At 53.8% G+C, this 20,957-nt stretch overlaps 3 protein-coding genes across 3 annotated transcripts; 2 read left to right on the top strand and 1 right to left on the bottom strand.

Annotated features, from left to right (window-relative positions):
- Positions 1 to 55: 55 nt before the first annotated feature.
- Positions 56 to 7,556, top strand: NFKBIE (NFKB inhibitor epsilon). The gene is made up of 6 exons (XM_032340126.1): positions 56 to 685; positions 3,119 to 3,221; positions 3,936 to 4,158; positions 5,141 to 5,229; positions 5,396 to 5,635; positions 6,444 to 7,556. Exons 1-6 carry the CDS (start codon positions 318 to 320, stop codon positions 6,507 to 6,509), a joined length of 1,089 nt encoding a protein of 362 aa, XP_032196017.1. The 5' UTR covers positions 56 to 317; the 3' UTR covers positions 6,510 to 7,556.
- Positions 7,557 to 7,650: 94 nt separating this feature from the next.
- SLC35B2 (solute carrier family 35 member B2) lies at positions 7,651 to 11,688 on the top strand. The gene is made up of 4 exons (XM_032340125.1): positions 7,651 to 8,305; positions 8,839 to 9,032; positions 9,223 to 9,377; positions 10,134 to 11,688. Exons 1-4 carry the CDS (start codon positions 8,295 to 8,297, stop codon positions 11,070 to 11,072), a joined length of 1,299 nt encoding a protein of 432 aa, XP_032196016.1. The 5' UTR covers positions 7,651 to 8,294; the 3' UTR covers positions 11,073 to 11,688.
- A 316-nt stretch (positions 11,689 to 12,004) lies between these two features.
- Positions 12,005 to 18,685, bottom strand: HSP90AB1 (heat shock protein 90 alpha family class B member 1). Its single transcript, XM_032340124.1, has 12 exons — positions 18,564 to 18,685; positions 16,943 to 17,089; positions 16,445 to 16,651; positions 16,178 to 16,337; positions 15,902 to 16,035; positions 15,484 to 15,792; positions 14,477 to 14,642; positions 13,710 to 13,900; positions 13,431 to 13,578; positions 13,035 to 13,303; positions 12,427 to 12,760; positions 12,005 to 12,305 (listed from the first exon to the last, which is right to left on the bottom strand). Exons 2-12 carry the CDS (start codon positions 17,087 to 17,089, stop codon positions 12,196 to 12,198), a joined length of 2,175 nt encoding a protein of 724 aa, XP_032196015.1. The 5' UTR covers positions 18,564 to 18,685; the 3' UTR covers positions 12,005 to 12,195.
- Between the last annotated feature and the right edge of the window lie 2,272 nt (positions 18,686 to 20,957).

The following is a 20,957-nucleotide window of genomic DNA, read 5'->3' as shown; positions in this document are numbered from 1 at the left end:
GGGTTAGGGGGATTCCGGAGGGAGGGGCCTCGGTCCGGAAGCGCCTGTCGGGGGCGGGGCCTGAGAGGCGGGGCGAGGGAGCGAGTCCGACTGGGCAGTCCAGCTACCCCGAGTAGCCGCTGCCGTGGAAGCCTCCAGAGCTCCGATCCTCGCCCGCGCTTTTCGCCGACTCCTCGGGCTCCCGCAGCTCAGGAAGGAGGCCACTCCCGGCCGGGCGCTAGCTCTGCAAGGCGGACCTGCAACCCGGAAAGGCGGCGCGGCGGAGCCCAGAGCCGGATCCTGCTCGGACCTGGCCCCCGCCGGCCGGGACCGCTGGCATGTCGGAGGCGCGGAAGGGGCCGGACGAGACAGATGAGAGCCAGTATGACTCGGGCATCGAGTCTCTGCGCTCTCTGCGCTCCCTGCCCGAGCCCACCTCGGCCCCAGCCTCTGGGCCCTCGGATGGCCATGGCCCCCAGCCCTGGACTCATCCTCCGGGAACAGCCCAGGAGCCACAGGAGAAGGAAGATACAGATGGGGAGCGAGCTGACTCCACCTATGGTTCCTCGTCGCTCACCGAGTCCTTGTCCTTGTTGGGGGGCACAGAGACCGAGAACCCAGCCCCACGCTCGCCGCTTCCCGCCGCGGGGGCGCTGAGCCCTCAGCAGCTGGAAGCCCTCACTTATATCTCTGAAGATGGAGACACGTGAGTATGGGGTTGAGGCTGAGACAGAGACCCCTTCCAATCGATGCTAACTCCTGGATCTTCAGCAGGCCGGGAACCCAGTCTGTGAGGATCCCTCAAAACACCCGCGCTGGAAGGGGCAGTCCCCACTCTCTCTTCCAAACTCTAGACTTCACACTCAGCCCACTTTTGAGCTCTGGCCAGACCCGGTCCAGAGGCCCTGGCATCATCTCTCTGCCTTCCCTTTGGGAGGTGGGCAGAGCTGACAGGGCCCTTGCCAGGCACCTGGAACCCCAGCTAGCAGCCCGGAAAGCTACCAATAACCCACCCCCTGGAAGGGAAAATTCCCCTAACCAAAGTGCTCCCCCCCCCCCCTTGCTGGGGGAGAGCACATCCTTGTTTGCTCAATATCTGGGATTCCCAGCCCCTGACCTCATAGTACCCTGTCTCAAGGAACAAAAGGTGCCAGTTACAGGTTGCCAGTGGGGGTCAGGGAGCTAAGGATGGGGGTACAGCTAGGGAGCAGAGCTAAGGCTAGCTCTGAGAAAGAGGCGGTGACCCAGGCTGGGGCACTCTTGCCCCAGCAGACAGACAGGCGGCTGGCTGCCCAGTTCACTTCCTTCTCTGCTGCAAAAGGGGAAGTGAGGGCTGGATTCAGCTTTATTGACACCCTCTACCTCCTGAGCCCCCCAAGTCCTCCTCACTGTCCTGTCTGATACCTTTACTTTACCCTTTCTCCCCCCAGGTGCAGGTGAAGTTGGGTGGGGACTGGGCTAAGGGGGCAGGCAGTTGAAATAAGAAGCATTTTGTGTGGGAGGGACTGGCCAGTTGAAGATTTGCCCCTTAGGAAGAAGAAACACTGTCAGGTGAGGGGGTGGCTGGGATTTGGGGGCGAGAAACAGAGTGGAGTGTGCGGGGGGTCCCAGATAGGGGATGCTGAAATGAATGGGGGTCGGGAGGGTAGAGGAGGCCAGAGGTGTCTGTCTTGACCTGCTTTTTGGAGATCGGAGGGTCCAAATCTTGGGTGGCCTTTGACAAAGATAGCCTGTGGACCCGGTGGGTGGGAGAGGAATGACCCCAGGCCTCTTTTGTAACCTGCCCAGATTACCAGCCCACAGGCCCAGAACCAAGATTTAGGGAGCTCCCTGTGGAATTCCTATGACTGACCTTTGATCTAGGGATTGAAGACTTCTGACACTGCTGTCTTTTGTTAGCCTCTGGGCTGCAGCCTTAACCTAGTTAGAGACAGGTGTTGTGTCTAGACTGTGGGGGGGGGGGGCGGGGCAGAGAAGAGGAGTCAGGACTCCCCCAGGAGGTTCCTAGGGAGGAGGGGGTGCTCTCTTCCCTTAGAGGTGTCTGGCCTGTGGGACTTATGGAAGTGGGAAGAGGAAGTGGGAGGAGGGGAGACAGGGAGAGAGGGAGGTGGCTGCAGGAATGTGACCTAGAGAACAGGCCCTGGCCGAGGGGATTTCCAGTGCGGTTCCTCCCGCCCTCCCTCTGTCACTCTCTCTCCTGGGCCTCTCCTGCCGCCAGCCACCAAGCTTGCCTCCCTCCCGCCTGAGCAGCCCCCTCCCCAGCCCAGATGTGCCTTTACCCAAACTACCCCTCAGGGCGGTTAATGCCTCAAGGCATCTGTCCTGGCCTAGACCCTGCAGCTCTGGCTTTCATTTTCCCCACCTGATGTGGGGAAACCCCAGGACTGGAACTTCCCCTCCCAGCTGCCCCCTCCCACCTTAGCAAGAGGCTCAGACTCTTTGGCCCCCAACGGACGCACATGTTCTGCACCGCACAGACCTACCCTTGGAAGTGTACGCAGAGTGGGGGATGGCCTCTGGTCAGGCCCCACCGGGTCCATGCTGTCTGAAAACTGACCCTCTTGATTCCTCTGTAAAGGGCAACAGCAGGAAAGCCTGCCTCGCTGTCTCCTGACTCCTCTTCCCAGAACTTCTGTTTTCTCTCCCTTTCAGAGTATAACATTGGGTTGCTGGGAGTGGAGGTAACCCTGCTCCTGCCCTCTCAAATCCTCCCTGTTGAGGTTGGTGGAGGTGGGGAGCTCAGCCCCGGAAACTAGGTCTATGCTATCTCGGCGGCTTTCCTTTTGGCTTCTAGCTGCAGCTGGCCTCACAGGGCCCTGGGACCAGAGGGGAGTGGGGTGTGGGCAGCCCAAACAGGAAGGCCCTTGTCCCATCAGCACCCTGCCCATGCTCCCACTCTGCCGAGGCCCTCCTGAAGGCCAGAGATGGGAACTTGGAGCTCCCAGCCCCAGGATCCTGGCTTCCCACACCAACCCTCACTTCCTGGCCCAAACTCTCACTTCCTTTACCTACCCTATGAGTGGCTTCTTAGAGACTGATGTGTTTTTCCTTCTAACCTCAGGACCTCAGGCCCCTAGCTCACTGTCTAGGGCCCCGAGCCCTGACACTGAACCCTGTTCTTGCTGCCTCCCCCTCCCAGGCTGGTCCATCTGGCGGTGATTCACGAGGCCCCAGCTGTGCTGCTCTGTTGCCTGGCTTTGCTGCCCCGGGAGGTCCTGGACATTCAGAACAACCTTTACCAGGTAGGTGAGGGGAGAGGGTGGGCTGTCCCTGGATACCTATCCCTGCCCCATTCCTAGCAGCCACATCAGGCTGCACATTCTGGAAACCGTATGCAAGACACTGGGATAGAAGCTGATGATACAAACATGAGCAAGACACAGCCTCGGCCCATGAGGTGTTTGAGCATGGGCTAGGGGACTCATGTCCACACCTAACTGCAGAGCATGTGACAAGACTTGTGATAGAGACACATACCAGCTCCTGTGGGATCCAGTGTCCATGGGGAGCAGCCAGGGAATGCTTAACATGGGAGTGGCATCTGTGTGGAGCCTTAGAAGAGGAGTATGGCAGGTAGAGGTTGCCTGGTACCTCTAGTCTTTCCCCCCTCCGACCTTTCCTTTTCCCCTGGCCCCTGGGGATAACAGAGGTCTCCCCAGAGGTGGAGGGGGTAGACCCTGCCCCCATCTGTCCTTTCTGCAGGGGCTAAGAGGACCTGCAAGAAAAGCCGGGGGCCACTTCCCTCATCCTGCCTGCAGACCTGGGAGGGATCGTCCCAAGAGCTGCCTGGGCAGTGACAGAGGGAAGGGTTTGGCAGCATTTCCTTGGAAAACCAGGGCCATAGCCTTTCTAAGCGGCTCTCAAATTGTGGCAGCTGGTAATTCCTGGGTCCACCCTAGCATGTTGCCAGAGGGAGGAGCACGCTCCAGTAGCCCTGGGCCCCTCTGTGCCTACAGACAGCACTCCATTTGGCTGTACACCTGGACCAGCCCGGCGCAGTTCGGGCCCTGGTCCTGAAGGGGGCTAGTCGCATGCTACAGGATCGACACGGTGACACAGCTCTGCACGTGGCTTGTCAGCGCCAGCACCTGGCCTGTGCCCGCTGCCTGCTGGAGGGGCGGCCTGAGCCAGGCCGAGGACCACTGCACTCCCTGGACCTCCAGCTGCAAAACTGGCAAGGTATGGGTGGCCTCGGGGCCTGTGGGATGAGAAGGGGGCAGGAGAGGGACTCCATTCTCAGGGACAGGATGCTTATGGCCTGTCCGTCAATGCACCTCCAGTTCCAAGCACATAGGTACTCCATACATCTTTGCTGAATGAATGAATGAATGAATGAATGAATTCAATTGAGAATTTACTGAGAGCCTACTATGTGCAAAAGACAGAGCTAAACCTTGCCCTCAAGCGATTTAGTTTAACAGAGATTAGATTAACTCATTAATTCACGTATGTACTGAGGGCCTTCTGTGTGCCAGACATTATTCCGGGAGTGAGACTTAATCTGTGAACAAAGCAGAGAATGATGGAGGCCGGCAGTAAGTCTAAGCAGGGAGTTCTCTAGCAGGTTAGCAAGCAGGAAGGCCTGGGGGAAAAGTAGAGCAGAGTGAGAACTAGAATGTGAGGGACGGGGGTAGGCGTGATTTTCAAAGAGGATGGCCAGGAAAACCCTCAAGGAGCTGGGACGTTTGAACAGACACTTTGAATCTAGTTCTGGGAGGAGGGCACTGGGCAGGAGGTGGCATCTGGGGAGGGGCTGGGGCCTGGGGATCCTGGAGAGCTCTGAAGATGGTGGTTTTGGGACAGGGCTTGAAGGCAGATAGAGTTTCAGAGAGGTGGGGGGTGGGGAGAGAGAGACTGGGGGCAGGGTATACTTGTGGAGGTAGGGTGCGTGTGTATGTGGGGTGTTACTCAGCCACCTAACCCCTGAAGCATGAAAGTTTCAATAACATGACTTTGAAAAGGTGGAAACTTTGAGTTCCTTTCCCCTTAGACTTTTGAGGGGGTTTTTTCAGGTTTGTGTTTGAACAGTCCTGTGCTCAGAGGCACTGAGTGGGCAGTAAGTCCCTTGGGGCTGAGGGGTAGGGAGGTCCCTGAAAGTGAGGGAAGGTGGGGGAGAGTTGGTGGATACAGACGAGCGAACCCCAGCCTCACCCCATCCCAGGTCTGGCCTGTCTCCACATTGCCACCCTGCAGAGGAACCGGCCTCTCATGGAACTGCTGCTTCAGAATGGAGCTGACATCGACACGCAGGTGAGGGGGGCCGGTCATGACCCAGCCCTGGGCCTGCCCCATCGCCTGATCAGGCCCTGGGGCCCCTGCCCAGCCATCAGGAGGGGTGGCACTTCTCATCTGGAGCCCCAGGGCCTGGCAGGATTCCTCCTGAGGTCCCATGGCTGACAGCCTTGTTCCCCTGCAGGAGGGCACGAGTGGAAAGACCGCGCTGCATCTGGCTGTGGAGACCCAGGAGCGGGGGCTGGTGCAGTTTCTGCTCCAGGCTGGTGCCCGCGTAGATGCCCGCATGCTCAATGGCTGCACCCCTCTGCATCTCGCGGCTGGTCGGGGCCTCAGCAGCATCTCATCTGCTTTGTGTGAGGCCGGCGCTGACTCCCTGCTGCGGAACGTGGAGGACGAGACTCCCCAGGACCTGGCTGAGGATGTAAGAGGCTAGGCTCCATCTCCAGGAGCTCCCACACCCATAGCAGAGCCAGGAGCTGTGACAGCTGAAAGGGCCGAGGAGTTGGGATTCTGGGGTGTAATCCACATCCGTGACTCTGTCACTCACCCTCTGTGGGACTTGGAGTGAGCCTCTGCCCCTGCCCCTTAGTTGGTCAAGACCAGGGAGCTCAAACTTGGACTCTAACAGAAGCCCTGCAGTGGATCAGTGAGGCAGGCTAGGTTATAAAACAGGGTGGTGGGGCCCTGGGGGGGATCAGAGGCTCTGCCCTACTTGATTTCAGCAGATAGTCGCAGAGGAGGAATGTGCACCAATTACTTCCAGGTCTTGGAATTTTTCAAGAGAGGTGGAACCTAGATTTCCTGTACAGTCTTTCCATTTAAAAATGTTCAGTGTAAAAAAGGATTCCGGGGCACCCACATTACTCAGTCAGTAGAGCATGTAACTCTTGATCTCAGGGTCATGAGTTCAAGTCTCATGTTGGGCCTAGAGCTTACTTTAAAAAAAAAAAAAAAAACCGGACCCATAGGCTGTATCACCTCTGGTGTCCTTACTAGCTCTGATATTCTGACATTATCTTAGAGAGTGAGGGTTTGCCTAAGGCTTCAGGACTCTGTCTAGCCCAGAGGGGCCTCTATTTGGGGGATTAGTAGGAGGTTTTGTTCCCCCATATCCTTCAGCTGTCATTCGGTGGAGAGGAAAAGGCCCAATCTGTCTCCCTAGCTCCCTTTCTCTACTGCTGTCCTTTGCCCATGAGCCCTGATCTTGCTTCTCTCCATTCTCTTCTCAGCCCTTGGCTCTTTTGCCCTTTGATGACTTGAAGATCTCTGGGAAGCCACTGCTGTGTGCTGACTGAAGCCGGGACAGAGTCTGGGGCCCGGAGACTCCATCTCTTCCCATCTGGAAGCTGGAGCTTTAGCTGCTGCAGCTTGGGCCCAGACAACGTGCCCTCCTGGTGTCCTGGGGACTGCTGAGGACACAGCCTGGGGCCAGCACGGTCCTGAGCTGAGAGGAGGGATCACAAGTGAGAGAAGGCCAGTCTAGAAGGAAGACCTTCCTAGGTGGATGGAGATTCTTGAAGACTCCGAAGCCCCCGGTATCCTAGGCAAAGCCTGTTTGCCTCTAGAGAATGGCAGGGGCTCTTGTTTCTGCTCACGTTGGGTCAGCCTGAAGCTGCCAATCAGTAGGAAAACATGGACTCTCCAGAGTGAGGAGAGAAACTGAAATCAGCAGGCAGGACCCTGAGGGGTTCCATCTCACTGCTGTTGAGGACTCTTGAACACTGTTGTTTAAAGACTTCACATAGAAGGCCCTGAACTGAGCCTTTGGGGAAGGGGAAGTTTCAATAACATGACACTAAAACAGCAGAGACCTTTAAAAAGATCCCCCCTCCCAGAGTCATTTTACGCACACACGTGTCTGTGTGCATTGGGGATTTTTAGTAGGCCTGCCTTGTGACTTTATGGTAGAGACAAAGAGAAGGAAATTGCTCCCTGAACAGGATAGGACCTTCATAGGTGTGTGTGGTGGGGTGGTTGGGGAGGAGCTAACAGTCCTCAGGCCTCTCCGTCCTTCACAAACCCTTGTCCTTTGTGTGGAAACAGAGGGATAAACAGGAGGTGAGAAACCCCACCCTGCCCCCCCTCCCCAGCAGGGCGGTTGCTCATCACTGCCCTAGAGGAGTCTGGAGAGAAGGGCTGGCCTATGGAGGGTAACACAAAGGAGCTATGGCTTTGTATGTTTTTCCTTTCATTCCACACATTTGAAGCCCTTGTTAGGTGAATATGGTCAGTATGGGTATGGGAGAATAAACCAACACAGTCTCTGGCCACTTGGATCTTATAGTCTAGTGAATGAGGCAGCCATTAAAGTCATAAACAGACAAATAAATATGTAATTACAAGTTGCAGTGGATTCTGTGAAGGAAGAGTAAAGTGAGGAGAACACACGTTGGTGGAGGGCCTTTGGGTAGTCAGTCAGGGGAGAGCTCTGAGGCCTGTCATCTCCAGGCCGTACAGAAGGCTGAGTAAGGATGTGGGGGGAGCGTTCAAGGGAAGGCCTACAGTGAATTAGAGGACCTGGCAGTGAGACTCCGCAGAGGGTGAGTGAGGGGGCGAAGCGGAAGGGCCAGGTCATGCAGAGCCTCGAAGGTCATGGGTTGTTGGGGGACAGAACTGCAGCCCAGCGGAGAAAGGAAGGAGAGATCTTCCTGTCAGAAAACGCGAAAGGGGTAAAGTGAGAGAGTGCTTGGGTCGCAGAACCTCAGCGTCCCCGTCCCGAGATGACAAGGGGGGCACCACTACCTCCTGGGTTGGTTGTGAGGGCTCAGGGCGTTGGCGAAGCGGGGTGGGGGTGCGCGCTCCCCCCCTCCCCGCCGCCCGGGGCCCCCAGGAGTCCGGCTCCCGAGCCGCGTCTCCCTCCGGGCCACGCGGGGGCGCTGTGGCCTGGCGGCGGCCCGGGGCGCTGCGTGGTCGAGGCTGGGGGCGGAGGGGCGGCCGCCGGGAGGGAGGCGGGAAGAGCAGGGTACTTCCGCTAGCCGCTAGCTCACTGGCCGCTGCTGGAGGCGGCCGCGGAAGCGGAGGGAACGCGCGGCCCGGGGACCGCATTCCCCGGCCCCCCTCCGCCCCACGCGGCCCGGACCATGGACGCCAGGTGGGGGGCTAGGGGAGCGGCGGGTCCACGTGACCGAGCCCCTGGGCCATGTGACTGTCGCTGCTGGGCACGGAGGGGCCGGGTGGGGTCCCAGCTGCCAGGCGGCGGACCGGCCCGCGGGGCCCGGAGCCGGCAGGGAGAGGGGGCGCGGCGTGGACTCGTGCTCCTGGCGAGGGTCCGGGAGTGTCGGGTGGAGGAGGTGGGAACTCTGGCGCTCCCGGATTCTGGAAGGCGGGCTGGGAGGAGGGGCGCCGCCTGTGGCCGGAGCAGCAGGAGAGCGCTAGAGGGAACAGAGGGAACCTGTGTGGTCAGAGGGGCGGATCCGCCCCCGGGGAGGGAGGGAACCCTGCCTGGACCGCGCCGGCCTCCGCTCCCTTCCCGCCCCCTCCCCTAGAGAGAGAGGCTCTTTGTCCGGGCTGGGCTGCAGCTGAGGGGGGCGGGGAGACTCCGGGCCCTTCTCCAGTGTAGTCCCCTCTGGAGGGCCGAGTGGATGAGGAATTGCACCCTAATCCTTACGTCCGCTGTCCCCGCAGGTGGTGGGCAGTGGTGGTGCTGGCTGCGCTCCCCTCCCTGGGGGCAGGTGGGGAGACTCCCGAAGCCCCTCCAGAGTCATGGTCGCAGCTATGGTTCTTCCGTTTTTTGGTGAATGCTGCTGGCTATGCCAGCTTTATGGTACCCGGCTACCTGATGGTGCAGTACTTCAGGCGGAAGAACTACCTGGAGACAGGTGTGTGAGGAAAGGGTGGGTGAATGTGCAGGGTCCGTTTTATGAGTGCTCACCAGCAGTCCAAATAGGGATGTGGCTTGGAAAGGGAGGGAGGGAGATCTGCAGGCCTGACAGCAGGGCAGCTGGCTGCTCTGGGGAAGATGCGGTGCTGGGGAGAAGGTGAGATCTTGATCTTGTGTGCCTTTTTTAGGCAGGGGTCTCTGCTTCCCCCTGGTGAAAACTTGTGTGTTTGGCAATGAGCCCAAGGCCTCTGACGAGGTTCCTCTGGCTTCCCGGACGGAGCCGGCAGAGACCACTCCCACTTGGCAAGCCCTGAAGCTGCTCTTCTGTGCTGCGGGGCTCCAGGTAGGTAGGCAGGGGGGCTCCACTACTCTTCCTGGGTTGGGTCTCTGTGGACAGGGACTGCACGGAAGCATTGTTTTCATCCTACCTGTCCCAAGGCTTTCCTGGCTAGTGCGTTACGGGACTCCCTCCTCCCAGAGGCACACTGTGCCATCATCTTCTTAGAAGTGGTTGGAGGACATGCTGTCTTTTCTTTCCTTCTTTTCCCTTACTCTCTTTTCTGTGATGTCTTCTGTGCTCTTACTACACTTCCCCTTGTGGTGATGTGTCTCATATACTGTGAACCTGCCGATCAAAGTTTGGGAAGCCATTCAGCCTTCCCCCACTCCATGTAAGAAGGAGCGAAGATGCTGAGCTCTTGGCATGTTGGAGTGGGCACTGCTAGTTCTACACATGCTGAACTAACAGGTGTCCCATCTTTTTACTCCCTGAATTGACTGAGCATAGATAGGAAGATACCTGGGATGGAGTCAGCTTTGACTTACCCTTGTGTGGGGCACAGACACAGGGTCTGGACAGGGTCTGGACAGTCTTAAAGCATTTGTTGTTGTGTTTCACACACACTTACTCTCTCCAAGGTGAATGCAGGCTTGGAAGGGGAGAGGAAACTTCTAGTTACTGCAGAGGGACCAAAATATGTATGCTGTCTTTTAAATCATTTAGACATGTGAGAAAGAGGGAGGTTGTCAAGATGGTTTTTTGCCCACCTTTTCCTTCTCTGGCTTATCTTGTCCTCTGTCCTGGTCCTTCCCCATGCAGGTATCTTACCTGACTTGGGGAGTGCTGCAGGAAAGAGTGATGACCCGCAGCTATGGGGCTACTGCCACGTCGCCAGGTGAGCGCTTCACAGACTCTCAGTTCCTGGTGCTCATGAACCGAGTGCTGGCACTGATCGTGGCCGGCCTCTACTGCGTCCTCTGCAAACAGCCCCGCCACGGGGCACCCATGTACCGGTACTCCTTTGCCAGCCTGTCCAATGTGCTTAGCAGCTGGTGTCAGTATGAAGCTCTCAAGTTCGTCAGCTTCCCCACCCAGGTGCTGGCCAAGGCCTCGAAGGTGATCCCTGTCATGCTGATGGGCAAGTTGGTGTCTCGGCGCAGCTATGAGCACTGGGAGTACCTGACAGCTGGCCTCATCTCCATTGGGGTCAGCATGTTTCTGCTTTCCAGTGGCCCTGAGCCCCGCAGCTCCCCAGCCACCACGCTGTCAGGCCTCATCCTGCTGGCAGGCTACATCGCCTTTGACAGCTTCACCTCGAACTGGCAGGATGCTCTGTTTGCCTATAAGATGTCTTCCGTGCAGATGATGTTTGGGGTCAACCTCTTCTCCTGCCTCTTCACCGTGGGCTCCCTGCTGGAGCAGGGGGCCCTCTTGGAAGGAACCCGCTTCATGGGGCGACACAGTGAATTTGCTGCGCATGCCCTGCTGCTCTCTGTTTGCTCCGCGTGTGGCCAGCTCTTCATCTTCTACACCATCGGGCAGTTTGGCGCTGCCATCTTCACCATCATCATGACCCTCCGCCAGGCCTTTGCCATCCTCCTCTCCTGCCTCCTCTATGGCCACACTGTCACTGTGGTGGGGGGTCTTGGGGTGGCTGTGGTCTTTGCTGCCCTCCTGCTCAGAGTCTATGCTCGGGGCCGTCTAAAGCAACGGGGAAAGAAGGCTGTGCCTGTCGAGTCTCCTGTGCAGAAAGTTTGAGGGGCCGGAGGCATGAAGTGGAACAAGACCCTCACTGTACCAATTTTCCTCTCCTACTGTAACTTCTGAGGTGGTTGGCTCGAGGGCAGAATGCAGGTTTTTTCTGTTACCACAAACCAGCTCTGCAAGTTGGGGTTGAGTCCAAGAGGCAGGCTTCCCCTTTGCCTTAAGTCACCGTTCTCTTGTAGGGATTCTTCTGAGGACCATCCTCTGTGTGGAGGGGTGTGGAGAAGGCAGAGGCACCTGCCAAAGCCCCCACCCCTTCTAATTCCTGAAGTTTTGCCCTGTGGGCTCCACCAACACCTCACCTGTGCTTATCCCCCTACCCTGAGTGGCCCACCCTTGCAGATAGCCTCCCAGAGACCTACAGTTCTTACTCTGGTGAGAAAAGCACAAGTGTTGTAGGCTCCAAGTGCTGCTTTCCCAGGAGTCTGTGAAAGATCGGTGCTATGCTGGAGGAGGGGGATGGGAGAGTCCTGCCCAGTGACACCACCCTCTGTGTTAGTGGATTCCTAGGCTCTGCTCCAAGAGTCAATTGCAGGTTTTGGTACTCCAGAAATGTAATTTTGCTCTTATAATTTTATTTTATTAAATTAAATTGCTGCAATGGACTGAAGTCCTGTGTTTTGGCTCACTGAAGCGTATGCTTTAGGACAGGGACTGAAAACTACATGGTAGTTGGAAGCTACCCTTTAGAGTCAATGTTGGGTGACTTCAAAAGTGCTAAGTGCCTGCAGGTGACCTTAGCTTTCAATGTACGAGGAATACTTATCCACGGAACGACAGCAGGTACAACTTGGGAAGCTTTAGAAACCCAAAAAGCAGCATGAGATCCACTTTACAAGGGACAACGTAACTGTATAAAACTGTATCTTCTTTATTTTGCATACTTTAATCTCAGAACAAAATAAACAAAAAAAACACAATACACATCCAAACCCCTTGTCAAATAATCAGAAGGGATAGGGCTTTAGGGCCTTCTTTCCTGCCTCAAAGACAGGAGGAAGAAAAAAAAAAAAAAACCACTAGACATCAGCAGAGGGAACCAGGTGAACAGGGCCACTCCCGGCTGCTGGGGAGCCATGGGGACACTATACAGAGGGCTCAAGGTCTGCAGGTAGAACTAATCTACTTCTTCCATGCGAGAGGCATCCTCATCACCCTCAAGAGGGGGGATCTCATCAGGAACAGCAGCACTGGGTTCCTCTGCTGTCACTTCATCTTCATCAATGCCTAGAAGTAGAAAAAAAATGGCACATGAACTTTGATCCAAATACCGTGAAGTTAAATTTGTCCTTGTAAGACCAGCTCCTCAGTTCCCTGTCACACTTTGGTTAACAAAGGTCTTACTCACCCAGGCCTAGCTTGATCATGCGGTAGATGCGGTTGGAGTGAGTCTGGGGATCCTCCAGTGAGAAGCCAGAAGAGAGCAGAGCTGTTTCAAACAGCAGCACCACCAGATCCTTGACAGCCTTGTCGTTCTTGTCCGCCTCTGCCTTCTGCCGCAGCGTCTCCACAATGGGGTGGTCAGGATTGATCTCCAGGTGCTTCTTGGCCATCATATAGCCCATTGTGGAGTTGTCCCGAAGGGCCTGGGCTTTCATGATCCGCTCCATGTTGGCTGTCCAGCCATAGGTGCTAGTCACAATGCAGCAGGGTGAAGACACTAGCCTGTTAGAGATGGTCACCTGTGGACAGTTACCAAAACCATGTTGGTTCTATTCTACAAGTTCTATTCTCTGTAGAACAGAACTCAGGAAACTCACAAAAAGCTGCAATCTTTATCCAACATTACAGAAATACCAACCTTAAGCCTGTCTGGTAAAGACAAGTAAAGCTCTAACCAATTAGACTCCTTAAAACTACTCATTGTGTAGTGCCAATTCTGACTGGAAGGTTCTGAGGGAAGCAGCCCTAAAAGCACTTGTTTGCAAAATACACCCTAGTCCCAGAATTGTTTACCTTCTCAACCTTCTTATCCAAGATTTCTTTCATGAGTTTGCAGAGGTTCTCGAACTTGGCCTTGCTCTCCTCCATTTTCTTCTTCTCCTCTTCATCCTCAGGCAGCTCCAGGCCCTCCTTGGTAACAGAGACTAGACTCTTCCCATCAAACTCCTTGAGTTGCTGCACGCAGTACTCGTCAATAGGCTCTGTCATATATACTACCTCGAAGCCCCGCTTTCGCACTCGCTCCACAAAAGCGGAGTTGGCAACCTGCTCTTTGCTCTCACCTGTAGGGTTATTCAGAGTAACTCAGGTCAGACTGCTGCCTCCTGCCAGTTCCCAGGGATTCCCAAATGCCCTCCCTTCCCTCCTCACACCCCGAAAGGCTTTGATCAGATTCAGGCTCTGACGCACCGGTGATGTAATAGATAGACTTCTGGGTCTCCTTCATGCGGGACACATACTCTGAAAGAGAAGTCATCTCATCCCCAGACTGGGAGGTATGGTAACGCAGCAGCTCAGAAAGGCGGCGCCGGTTAGTTGAATCCTCATGGATTCCAAGCTTCAAAAGTACAAAAAAAAGTTTTTTTTACTTATAATCTGTTACCCTCTGTGTGAATGAAAAATACCCCCCCAACTGTTAATTATTTAAAAAAAAAAACTTTTCGGGGGGGGGGGACATGACATCTGTACCTTTAGGTTTTTAGAGAATGCCTCATAGAATTTCTTATAGTTCTCCTTGTCTTCTGCCAGTTCAGAGAAGAGCTCAAGGCACTTCTTCACAATATTTTTGCGAATGACCTTCAAGATTTTGCTCTGCTGAAGCATTTCTCGGGAGATGTTCAGGGGCAGATCCTCAGAGTCAACCACACCACGGATGAAGTCTGCAATCAACCAGTGAGAACAGTTAAAAACAGGGCAGGGACACCTGGGTGGCTGAGTCCCTATGTGTCTGCTTTTAGCTCCAGTCATGATCCTGGGGGTCCTGGGATTGAGCTCCTTGCTCAGAGGAGAACCTGCTTCTCCCTTCTGCCTACTCTTGACAATCTTTTTTTTTTTTTTAATAAGATCTTTTATTTTTTTTTAAAGGATTTTATTTATTTGACAGAGATCACAAGCAGATGGAGAGGCAGGCAGAGGGAGATAGAGGGAAGCAGGCTCCCTGCTGAGCAGAGAGCCCGATGTGGGACTCGATCCCAGGACCCTGAGATCATGACCTGAGCCAAAGGCAGCGGCTTAACCCACTGAGCCACCCAGGCGCCCGACTCTTGACAATCTTTAAAGAAAAAAAATATATATACATCTAAATTCAATAGGACTTATTTCTCACTGCACCCTCACTTCCCAGGTTATCTACAATGAAGACTTCATTTCCCCCAAAAAACAAGATCTCACTTTCTTGAGAATGCTGAGAGGGTTCCACAGGATTATTAACTACATGAGACCAAGACCACACTCACTGAGATACTCTGGTATCAATTCATCACAGCTGTCCATGATAAACACACGGCGAACGTAGAGTTTGATGTTGTTCTTTTTCTTTTTGTTCTCAAAGAGGTCAAAAGGAGCCCGACGGGGGATGAAAAGCAATGCCCTGAATTCCAGCTGACCTTCTACAGAGAAGTGCTGAAAGAAATCCAAGATAAATCAGTAGTATATTTTTTTAAAGAATTTATTTATTTGACAGAGTGATCACAAGTAGGCAGAGAGATAGGCAGAGAGAGAGGAGGAAGCAGGCTCCCTGCCGAGCAGAGAGCCGGACGCGGGGCTCCATCCCAGGACCCTGGGATCATGACCTGAGCCAAAGGCAGAGGCTTTAACCCAGAGCCACCCAGGCACCCCAGTCAGTAGTATATTTCAAGAAAGAGATGTTTATCCCTGGGGCACTTGGGTGGCTCAGTTGGGTTAAAGCCTCTGCCTTCAGTTCAGGTCATGATCCCAGGATCCCCGGATCAAGCCCCACATTGGGCTCTCTGCTCGGCAGGGAGCCTGCCTCCCCCTCTCTCTCCACCTGCCTCTCTGCCTACTTGTGATGTCTGCTAAATAAATAAAATCTTTAAAAAAAAGAGAAAATGTTTATCCCCACCACTTCATTAAATTGTTTAGAACAAAAATCTTAACAAATGTTCCTTAAAAAAAAAAAAAACTTCCTGAAGATCCAAGGATACAAGAGATGCCATTGGACAGCTGTTGAACAAATTAAGCTCTCATACCTTGAATTAAGCTATGATGGCACAGCTATATAACCCTTAGATAAGGGAAAACAATCCCACTAAGAACCCATCATGGAGATAAAGTGAGGTCATTGGGAAGGATGTCCTTTCTTCACCCTAGAAGGGTCATCAGTAAGTGAATGGACATGGCTCATGGCATTCAGTTCCCATATACCAACCAGCTAGGCAAGTTCTACTTATCTACTACCAGCCCTCTGCTTGCTCTTCCTGAGTCAACATGCAAGGGTTCTCACCTTGACTGCCAAATGGTCTTCCCAGTCATTAGTAAGGCTCTTGTAAAACTCTCCATATTCCTCCTGAGTAATGTCATCAGGGTTTCTGGTCCAAATGGGTTTAGTCTTGTTCAGTTCTTCCTGATCAATGTATTTCTCTTTAATCTTCTTTGTTTTCTTTTTCTTGTCTTTCCCACTATCATCCTCCTCATCTGATCCCACATCTTCAATCTTGGGCTTCTCCTCATCGTCTTTATCTTCTTCCTCCTTCTCCCCTTTCTCCTCCTCTGCCTCATCATCACTGATTTCTTTCTCTCGTTCCTTCTCCAACTGGAAATACAAAAAGGTTTCAGAACACGATACACCAAAGAACCAGAGACTATCCCATTCTCCTGAGCAGCAGACATCATACATGTGAGGATTACTAGTCTACACTCACATAAAGGGTAATGGGGTAACCTATGAACTGCGAGTGCTTCTTCACCACTTCTTTGACCCGTCTCTCCTCTAAATACTCTGTCTGGTCTTCTTTAAGATGGAGAATCACTTTGGTACCCCGGCCAATGGGCTCACCTAGGAAAAACCAATCACGATACAGCATGAAGACACAAAACTAAGTGCAGAATTGTAACAAAAGAGATCTACAGAGAACATGCTTAAGATCTCTATTACAGATTTCCTCAGAATTCTAACCCAAACAATTAAGTCAACTTACCATGGTCTGCACGCACAGTGAAGGAGCCCCCAGCAGAAGACTCCCAGGCATACTGCTCATCATCATTGTGCTTTGTGATAACCACCACCTTCTCTGCCACCAGGTAGGCAGAATAAAAGCCAACGCCAAATTGTCCAATCATGGAGATGTCTGCACCAGCCTGCCAAAGAGTTTTAAAGTCAAACACACAGACACACACAAAACTACAGCAAACCAAAAAATATCCACACTGAAGAATGGTGCATGTCTAGCTAAAATACCACATACCTGAAGAGCCTCCATGAATGCTTTAGTTCCGGACTTGGCAATTGTTCCCAAATTATTTATGAGATCGGCTTTGGTCATGCCAATGCCTGTGTCCACTAGAGTCAGGGTGCGTTCCTGGGGGTTGGGGATGATGTCAATTTTCAACTCTTTACCGCTGTCCAACTTGGAAGGATCTGTCAGGCTCTCATAGCGAATCTTGTCCAAGGCCTAAAAATAAAAATTTCAATATTATGTTTCTGCTTCCTGAAGCTCACCTTCAACCAAAAAAGAACTTTTTCACTTCCAAATAGCCTCAATTCTGATTACCACCCCAACCTCGTGTTTAAGCACAATAATTAGCTACAATATTCCATCTAAACCCAGAGAGTAAAGACAACTTTTTAAATATCAGTATGTTTATCCCCTCCAACAGCAGCCCCATAAAACGCCAAACCACCTTTCTCCCACTCCTGAGTGCTGAAAAGGAATACTACAAATGAATGTGGCCAAAGCACTCACATCAGACGCATTACTGATCAACTCCCGAAGGAAAATTTCCTTGTTAGAATAGAAAGTATTGATGATGAGGGACATAAGTTGGGCAATTTCTGCCTGGAAGGCAAAAGTCTCCACCTCCTCCTCTCCATGGTGCACTTCCTCAGGCATCTAAGGTAAAAACAGTCAAGAATTACAAAAGAACACCACGACCGCATATTTAGCACTCATGTACACCCCAGTCTCAACAAAGACTAGAAGAAATTTACTTCAAACTGCTTTGGGTTGGCTACTAAACATATTTCTGAAAACCTGTAAAGCCTTTTCTTCAAAGATTTCAGCATATATCCTTAGCAAGAACCGAGCTTGTAAAAAAATTTTAAAAAGCTTCTTTAACATAATATGCAATGCCAAAGATTTTGGAAAGATATCTTGAAACCCAAATACTGCAAGTAGTCCATGGGACCCAAGAGCCTCAGCATCACTGGGTAGCTTGTTGGAAATGAACATCCTGACTCCAACAGGAAAAAAAGAGCTCCAGGTATCTGAAGGAGAAAACCAGAGACTAAGGTTCTATTACGTTTTTTGACAGGAAAAAGAACACCCCAAGGTGACTGATTTCATGTTAAAAAAAAAAAAAAAGAAAAAAGAAAAGAGTAATTCAGCATTGGCTCTCCCAGAGGTTATCTCCACAAGTGCGTGTGATTGCTGCCTCAGAGCATAGAGGAAAGATTACACCAGAGACCAGTGGATACCCGCCCAAAAAGCTACTAGACAAAGAAGCGACGAAGCAAAAGCTCCATCGCCGTGACCCCCTCAACACACATGACTACAATATAGGGCCAAACCAAACACAACTAAGATGGTGGCCGTAGTCCGCGGGCAGACCCTCGTCACTGCCGGACATGCGTCGGCCAGGGCCACGCGAGGAGGGGGCGCCACCGCGCAGTCTCCCTTCGCCCCAGCATCCGGGCACCAGGGCGGGGCGCCGGGCTCCAGAAGCTTCCAGAACAATCTCAGCTCTGAGAGGGGCGGGGGAGGAAAGGGCCCATGAATCTTCCAGAGCCTGCCCCCTCTTCTTCCCTCCCCCACGACCGAGACTGCGAGAAAAATCTGGAAGGAGGGAGGAAGCATCCTGGGCCGGGGCCGTCCGTAAACGTTCCTCACCGCAGAACCTTGCAGAAAAGAACCAAAAACACTTGGAAAACGCTTCCCACAGGGTAGAAAGCAAAGCCAGGCCAATACCAGGCTGTGCTGAGTCACGTCCAGCGCGCACACCCACCACCCTTCGGGACTCTCCGGCGCCCCGTAGCCGCGTCCGGAAGTGGAAGGGCAAACATGGCAGCGTCCCGGGCCGGCGCGGACACCACGTGCAGCTGCCCACTACCCCAAGCCCACTCCGCGGCCCACCTCCCCCACGGCTAGTCTTCGCCGGGGTTAAGCACCGCCACCCAGACACAGGTGAAAAAACAAGCTTACCTCGCCAACCCCCTCCCGCCCACTATCCAAACCAAAGGTGGAGTCGTTCTATCCCAGAGACCGCTCCAAACCCCAAAAATCTACCCTTTGGGAACGAAACTAGGAACAAAAACAATTCAAAAAGAGCATTCCCGGCAGAATAATCTTAAAAGAACTCCTACCTTACCTTAGAAGAGAAGAGCTGCAAGCACTACAGACCACAGTGGGAAGGGACTGCGTCCAGCAACGACTCCGCAACAAGACCGCGCGGGGGTGACTCAAGAGAGCGGCTGTGCGCCCCCAGCCGTCCTATATACGGCGAAACACAGACCAACTGCCCGCCCCCGAATCCTTCCGCCTTAAAGAACGATGCCTGTCAGCCCCGCACCTGCCGCTGCCCGCCCACCTTGACGTCATGGTCCAAAATAGGGGAGGGGGCGGGAGCTGCAGGTCTCAGAATCCGCCTTAAGAGCATGCGCAGGTAATTCCTTTTTGTGGCCCCCATCTCCGCATTTCCGAGGCATTAGCAGTCTCCAAAAACTAAAGATTGATATAAATGGGGGGCTTAGGGGCGGGGATGCCCCTGACCTTCTATAAACCTGTGAGGCAAGCGCCTCCGAACTCGAGTCCTGGCGTGGAGGAACGTCCAAAAAGGTGGAGGGCGGGGATAGAAGCGGCCAACCACTCGGACCTCGGCTCCCAGGTTCGACTTTTTTGCTACAATCTGCCGTACACATTCCTACAGCCCGATAGGGGAAGGGTTTTTCTTTAGGGACGGTGCGGGATGCGAGGTCTAAATTCAGGCAGTACCCGGATCCCAGCCCTCCCTGGGCCAGAGGGAAGAGCCAGGGCTTTGCAGCGGGGCGTGGCTCCGGCTGGGGGAAGGGTTCTGGCCTGGGCCGGCTTGGGGACTCTTTGCCTGCGCTCGGCGGAAGGAGCGACGACGGCGGTACTGCGATTACTTCCAGCAGTTTCCAGGCCCGCCTTAGCGGCCCCGCCCCGGCCCCGCCCCTTTCCTCCAGGCCCCGCCTCTCCTCTTGCGGCCGGGATGTCTGTGCAGTCGCTGCGTTACCCGTACGACTCTGCCGGGGTCCCGGGAGAGGAGGAGGTGGGCTGTCCCAAACTTCTTTATCCTAGGAAGCCGCGGGCGGGACCCTGCTTTCCACTTGCCTGGCCCAGCTAGCTTGGCACTCCCTCCGGAGTGGGACGGAGCGTAAAGGGAATGATTGACGACTCCCCCCCCCCCCCCCATCAATCACACGGCACAGGGCTGTAGGGGCGGTTGTGCCGGAGCCGCCTTTAGAGAGCAGAGACTGGGGACGCGTTCGCCACCGAGGTGGACAGTGGAATGGGGGGGTACCCTCCCCAACTCCTGCATTAACCCACGTGTGTAGAACACTGAGACATGCATCTCCTTTGCGTGAGCACATCGAGCCAATTCTCAGTCTGGTTTCATTTTTTTTTTTCCGCCGTTTTTCGCTCCTGCAGCTGCCAGACCAGAGGTGAGGAGGGTCTCCAGGGACCCCTGCAGAGTGGCAGGGATTCTTGGAGGTCGTTTGAAGACACTGGCCAGAGGGCAGTCCGATGCAGGCTGCCAAAAGTCGTTCCTCGTCAACTGTGGTGGAGGTCCCAAGCCCCCAGACCTTTAGTCTGCCAAAGGAGCTGTGGGTCTCCATACCTCGCTTGGCTCTGACCCTTTTGCATGCCCTCCTGAGGGGAGGCTGTCCTTGTCTATCCAAGGCCTCATCTAGGAACCCTGTGGGACCCACAGCCCCTCCAGAAGAAAATGGCCACTTCCTGCTCTGTGACCTTCCTGGCCCACAGTGTCCTCCACTGGAATGCTGGAGAGGGGTTCCCTCCCACCACCACCACCACCCCTAGTCCTTCTTCAACAGCCCTGGTGCCCCGTCTTCCTTCCTTTGTATGTTCTTTATTTATCTGTTAAATTCCACAGAATAAAGGACCCTCACTTTCCTTATCTTTGCCCTATACTCCAGACCTCATCACCCCACTGCCACCACCCCAATTTCATTTCTCCTTACTCTTCTATTCCCCTTCCTTATGGTGTGTGAAAAACCTGTGACTGGAAGTTAATGGGTTTGGGAAGGGTGCTGTTACCAAGAATCCCCCAGAATTCTCTGTTCCTGATCAAAATCTCAAAGAAAGTGTGTCATCCCTCAACATACTCTCTTTCCCTCTGGGCAGAAGGGGTCTAGCAAATGAAAAGTCTCCCTAGTTCACAAAGAGCATTCATACCATTTCACTGTCCTGTGAAGTGATGAAAGTGAGTCTCCACATTGTAGGAACGGGGAAAGCAAGGCTTCATTGAGATCAGTCAGCTCAAAGCCTTGTTATCCCAACCCTTGCTCCTTGCTCCAGAAATGGAGTGGAGATGCTGCCTCCCTCCCAGGACCCAAGTCCAGGGCAGAGCAGAAATTACTCTTGTTGACCAGTATTAGGATCTGGGAGCATTCAGGGGTCTTCTAATGGGAAAATCTCAAATCTTGCACTAGCCTAGAAAGACTGCCCTCTTTTCTGGAAGCCTTTTCCCACTCATTGACTCTCACTGAAGCCCCCATAA

The sequence above is a fragment of the Mustela erminea genome, chromosome 4 (assembly GCF_009829155.1).
Source record: "Mustela erminea isolate mMusErm1 chromosome 4, mMusErm1.Pri, whole genome shotgun sequence".
Taxonomy (NCBI): domain Eukaryota; kingdom Metazoa; phylum Chordata; class Mammalia; order Carnivora; family Mustelidae; genus Mustela; species Mustela erminea.
Note: the sequence above shows the minus strand (reverse complement) of the source record. Positions and strands in the feature narration are given on the sequence as shown.